Source organism: Monopterus albus, unplaced genomic scaffold (genome assembly GCF_001952655.1).
Source record: "Monopterus albus unplaced genomic scaffold, M_albus_1.0 scaffold14.1, whole genome shotgun sequence".
Classification (NCBI taxonomy): Eukaryota; Metazoa; Chordata; class Actinopteri; order Synbranchiformes; family Synbranchidae; genus Monopterus; species Monopterus albus.
The window spans coordinates 4,065,750-4,071,739 of NW_018127894.1; the positions used below are offsets into that span (position 1 = coordinate 4,065,750).

The 5,990-nt window shown below is 40.3% G+C and overlaps 1 protein-coding gene across 1 annotated transcript in view; it reads left to right on the plus strand.

The window, feature by feature from the left end:
- The window catches only part of rock1 (Rho-associated, coiled-coil containing protein kinase 1), a 30,012-nt gene that overhangs the window by 5,945 nt on the left and 18,077 nt on the right, over nucleotides 1-5,990 (plus strand). The window contains exon 2 of the mRNA XM_020591477.1: nucleotides 5,351-5,432. Coding sequence (XP_020447133.1) covers nucleotides 5,351-5,432 — 82 coding nt within the window. The remainder of the gene's footprint in view (nucleotides 1-5,350; nucleotides 5,433-5,990) is intronic.

Here is a 5,990-nt window from a genome sequence, read left to right on the forward strand (position 1 = left end):
ACCCATTGCACATTACACCCTCCTTTCTTTCTTCATCTACAATCCCAGTTAGTATGTCTCACTTGCAGAGGACTCTCTTGACCCCTGTCCAGTGAAGAATTTGGAAGCGAACTCAGTCAGTGTTTAATAAGATGGTTATTTTTTTGGGTTGAGGTCAGAAATTCTGTACAGTGCAGGCAAGACAGCAGAGCTTTGCTTGAGAATCTAGAGCTCAGTCAGTGGAAACACATGAATGATCTCCACTGTTGGAATAACTCAACTGTATTTTGATATGAAAGCATTTTTGACAGTGATTCTCGGGCACTGGGGCCTCATGAGGAAATGAAATGCCCCTGTTTTGCCACCCTGGGGTTCACTGTCATTGCTAGTCCAGTAGAGTAGATGTGCAGTCTTTCTAGGTAAGTGGGATTTTCTGTCAGCAGTGATTATGTACAGCAGGATTGTGCAAAAGGAGTTTGGGCTTTGAAAAATAAATAATACTTTAGTGAAACTCTCACTTGTGGGTTCTCAAGTGTATCACGTTAATAAATTCCAGACCCGATTGGTATGTAGTCCCCTGGATTTACATTTCTACCTAGGTTCGTACCTGAAAGTTAGTAGTACGGAAACAATGTGGTATTTCACCTTTGAATGGCTTTTCTGGTTTGTGTCATCACATTGGTGTTTACATGTGCCCAGCCTGCAGTGGAACTGCCTTTATTTGCATGGCAAACTGAATGGCTGTCTGCACAATTGTTCACATGTGGAAAGGATATTGTTTTGAAGAGGTGGCAGAGAAGGAAGTGAAAAGTAGGACTTAGGCCAGTCCACATGCCTTGTGCTTTCATGCATAAAGGGATGATGTGGCTGAGCCTCACTTGGAAATTTTAACTCAGACTTTGTCAGGAAAAGACCTTGTGTGTGCGTGTGTGTATGCGGTTCTCTCACCAAAGATTTAAAGAAATAATTGTCATACCACTGGATGTATGTTTTATATAGCTTTACATTTATTAAAATATTTACCACAAGTCATTGATAGGGTGACAAGACAAGATATTTTATTTATTTTATTATTTAGTAATCTCAGGACTGTGTTCCCCTCTGCTTAGAGCAGCATCAGCAGAAATAGGATAACATAGAGCCCTGAACTGGTTTGTTTTCCCAGCAATTTTCTTTTCTTCTTCTTCTTCAAGACTGCCACATGATGAAACATTGCCTGTGGACTGCTACCGCCCAGTGCTTGTTGCACTGAGGGAATCTACTGCATGGTTTTTCTTTGTTTAGTGTTTTGGATTGTTAGAATATTAACAGCACAAAGTCCCACTGATGCTCAAAATATAGTCAGTATTGTCATAAGCTCTTGCCCAGTTGATTCAAGACTATTAAGTGTATAAGGATGTACTATATATTTAGAGTTTAAAGCCTTAGTGTAATACTATTTATCTCTACTACTGCAGCAAGTGTTTTTTCCATTTTGCACTGCAAATCATAATAATTGATGCCTCTCTTCTCTGGTTAGCCTGGAAAGGAGACAGAATCCCCCAAGCCCTCGGAAATTTCAGAGATGCAAGAAGTGTGGTAGAAGTGCTTATCTAGGAACAGTTTTACCTCTGGAAATTACTCAGAATTACTAGTAGCTTTGTCAGTGATCTTGGGCCATAAACCTCATATGTGTTGGCATAGCCTGGGGCTGGTTTTGGGCTGAGCTGTGTCAGTGCCACTGGCTGGTGGCTTCTCCATCTGAGTGGTTTGATAGCCAAAACTAAGCAGATCATGTTTGATCAGTGACTCACAGCCTTGAGCTTCACAAATAAGTCGCTACAGGATACTTTTGTTTCTTGCAGTGTATATATTTACCCTGGGAACATGGACTCTATGTCTGTATAGTGATTTTGAACAAGATGCTTCTATAATAACCAAATATAAACGACTATATCACAGATATACTGCTGTACCAACGTGTGAGGCATTCAGGTGCGCTGCTTAGATTGGTCCATAGGATGATGTTTATATTAGTGATCTAAATTTGTCTATAGATGAAGCATTTGTAATCAGAATCAGTAATGCTGTTAATGCTGCTATTGCTTAAATGTCTTTGGGAGGCTATTGTAGGCACTGATGCAAATCGGTGTGCAAGACTACATTTTTTGCATAGTGGGATCTTTCTGACATTTTCATCAGTGTTGGGTATTACATTTTCTATATTTACTAAAAACCTTTAGATCCATAAATAGGTTTCAATTGATTTTTATTTAATGTGTCAAGACAATTAGATATACTGTCACTAGAGACGCAACAATATTTGTAATTTTGCGATAAAAGAGTTTCTCCCTACCGTTGTGGGACTGTGACAGCTATTACGGTACATGTGGTTATTTTGCTAATATAACTGTGTTAAGGATGCATAATTTGAAACTGCAGCTGCTCCATTATCACCTTTTAGAGGTGTTGTGTGGCAGCATTCGAGTTTCCTGTTTGAAGAAATAACATGGGTGGAAAGGAAACTGACAAAATACTTAACAACTTGCAAATACTTAGCCCTCTTTAGGATTGAGACAGTCCTGGATTCATCTCACAGAAGCAGTCGGAGCACGGCAGTATGCTACACTTTAACAGAGATGAGAAGACAAACAGGATACACAGATGCAGAACCAGCCACTTAGTAACCACCCTTAAGTATCGTCTATTGAAAAGGTAGACCACAATGTTTGAAACCACCTCCAGTAAAAATCTCACCTTTATGTGGCTTGTCCTAGTGTAGATTGGTGTCTTCTCGGTGTGGTACTCACTACTGCCCCCGGTGGTCTGGGGGTTACCGGTCGGCATAGCCACCAGACAGAGTAAGGTAAACCTGCCTGTGTGTGCTAAAACACTGATGTTCCACTGTGAGTGTGATTCCTTTGTTTACAAGATCCTGCAGTAATATGTTGTTTTATTCCATAAAGACTGCTACTGACTGCTGCATTATTTTTTTTTATATACAATTGTATACATTATACCAAAAAAGCAAATTTATTATTTAGTAAGGTAACTTGACAAGTATCGTATCATGGACTTTTTGATCGTGGGAGCATCATACCATGAGTTTTTGGTATCATTACATCCCTAATTGCCACAGATGATTTTATTTGTAAATGTCTACTCATAACTGTCAGAATACAGATGTGTCTTTCCACAAGAGTAGCTGACAACACAGTGGAGATGCAACTGCAGAGATGTAACCTAGCTAATTGTAATATGATGTGATGCACAGTCATTTCCTTAAATCAGCTTAGTTCTATTTAAATCATGGTTCTTTTTTATGCAACACAGATGTTTTTACTTACTGTACCAAGTTCTTTTGTCACTTTGGTGCTTCAGTAGAAGACCGAGCGTGGTCTTCCGATTTTCTTTGTTTTTTCCTTCATTTGTTCTCCTGTTGGACCAGTCGGCCACACTTGCACCAGCCCTCCACTCTCTGTACCTTTCTGTCATAGTATTAAGCACCAGTGCTGGTTGAAAATAAAGTTTACTATGTGATTCTGTACTTGGGATGGATTTTTACCCCTCTCCCTTCCTTCACTTTTGTTGAGAACTTGTTGGGCCACATACCTAAAATAGCTCTCTGACGTGTACAGTCCTGTTAAGGAATGTAACTGTGGCTGTCCAGAGTTCTCTGTGGCAGGAAGTTATGCAAACGTGCATTGCTGAGCACAGAGCCTTGTGATTAGGGTCCTAAAGGACTCAGTTCTTCAGTGTTATTTTCCCCCAGTGCAGGGTGGCTGGATACTGTATGGCCAACAAGGCCCCTTTTTTCCTCACAGCCTAAGGTCTATCTTGTGTAAGTGCTCCATCTTGAAAGTGTTTTTAACGCTGGGCAGATGGTAGTCTCAGCTCTGCCATGCATGTTGATCACAGCATACCCTTTCATTATTTCCCCATATTTTGTTTCTGTGAATGTCTGTGTTGCTTTAGTTTTTCCCATCAGCCATTCTTCACCTTGTATCTTTCCTTTTTCTACTCCCACCTGCCTTTTTCCCTGTTTCTACCCATCCCGCAGGGCGCCTGCTTGTTTCATGTCTCACAGAGGGAGGTATGGCCCTGACTCTTACTGCTGAGCAGAAGCAGCAGTTACTTAGGAGGATTCCTTGCCTTGTCTGAGCTGCTGATTCACCATGTGTCATCACTGTTTTGCTCAGAAGTTCAAAAAGCGATCTGGCATTAGTTCACAGATAAACAAAGAATAACAAGATTCTTGTTTTGAAAGTGGGTTGAAAGATAATTTATCTTGTATCAACAAGTGAAATTAAGTAATTTCCTTTTTTGGTTAATGGGCTGCTCAAGTGTAATATTTACCTCTGAAGAAAGACAATGTGGGCTGGCTGACGTGTGACGGGGTCAGAAGATGTTCATTTTCAACATCTGGCTCACACTTGCTAGAGGGAACGCATAATAGTAAGATGCGTTTGTGTGCCTGTCGTCTTTTAGCCATCCTGGATTATGGAAGATTAGATTAAATCCTGCCAGTGGCACTTATGCTCCTGACTGGCCTGAGGCAAGATTGCCTGCCTCATTTTACAGCTCTTGAAATTCCAATGTTATAGCCGTTGCATTATAACTTGAGATTTGCATGTTCTTTTCCAATTTCATTTATCTACAACATCATTCTTAGCCCTGTTTCTACAACTAACAAGGACAATGCTATTGAAATTATTAGGGTCAGAAAAGAGTGTTGCAGAAGTAAACTTGTGTTGTAAAGTTGCACAGTTGGCTTCACTGTATGGTCATTGTTAGGTACCACCCTGCTGTCTCAGTTATCAAAAGGTGCTTTGTTTCTTCAGTTACTTTTATTAGAAACTCTTTTTGACAGGCATGGAAAATTCAACTTCTGGTCTTCCGGCCAGAATGACTGGTTGGTGGTTATGATTTGCAAATGAGCGCTTGACATGTTAGTTCAGCCTATTCAGAATGTTTGTTTTAAACTGTATCTTTTGTAAAATTGTCACACATATGTATAGAAAGACTTCATGAAGATATTCAGCCTGCATTTAAAAGGATTTACAACAGTAGTTGTGTGAATTTAACTTGATCATAGTACTGTCCCTTCGATTTTCTTCAAAAGATCTGTTGTCAATCACTTTTAAGAAACTGGGAATGCTTACAGTAGCACTGAAATCTGGCTATTTGCGATAAGCTAAAATCTTTCTAGGTTGTTAACGTAACCCAGGCTGGAAACCCACCGCTTTGTGCCGAATGAAGTTTCTGTTCAGAACATTCTACAGTGACTAACAGTCTAACAGGACACTTTTTTCCCACATCCTGTCTGGAATGTAGTAGCAGAGACTGTGTTGCTTTGTTTGCGTGCATGTTAACCCTTCTCCTCTCCCTGCAGGATGGCTTGGATGCGTTGGTGTATGACCTTGACTTCCCTGCCCTGAGGAAAAACAAGAGCATTGACAATTTTTTGAATAGATGTAAGTAGCTCACACCAAGCTTCCCCCCCCCCTCTGTCCTTTAGTGTTGATGTCTTTATATCTTCCACTTTAACCATTTGTGTTTGCAAAGCCCTGTTACATATGGGTATAAGCCCAGGCTCAGAAAATAATCATGTTTATGGGTCATCACCTCCATGTGGGCTCGGACACAACGGATGTCTGCATCTTAGTGTCCCCAACAAAGGGGCTTTCATAAATGGCTGGTGACCCACATGATGCCTATCATGATGGCTTCTCTTTTTCATGGTGCCCTCAGACTGAAGTACCCCCATAACCTTTTTGCTGTAGACTGAGCAAACAGTATCAATCCAAGGCTCAGAGTGAAGATATATCTACCTTTTCTTAACAGGGCTACCATAACGGCTCAAATCTCCACCTTTAAATTTCTAGTAAATAACAACTATCATGTGTTTATCACAGGATTTCGTCTGAGGTGGGGGCAAGATACTAATGTTATGTCTTGGGGATATACATCTTTAATTCTGTGAATGACATATAGAAAAACCTATAATTTAACAAAACACATAAAACCAAACA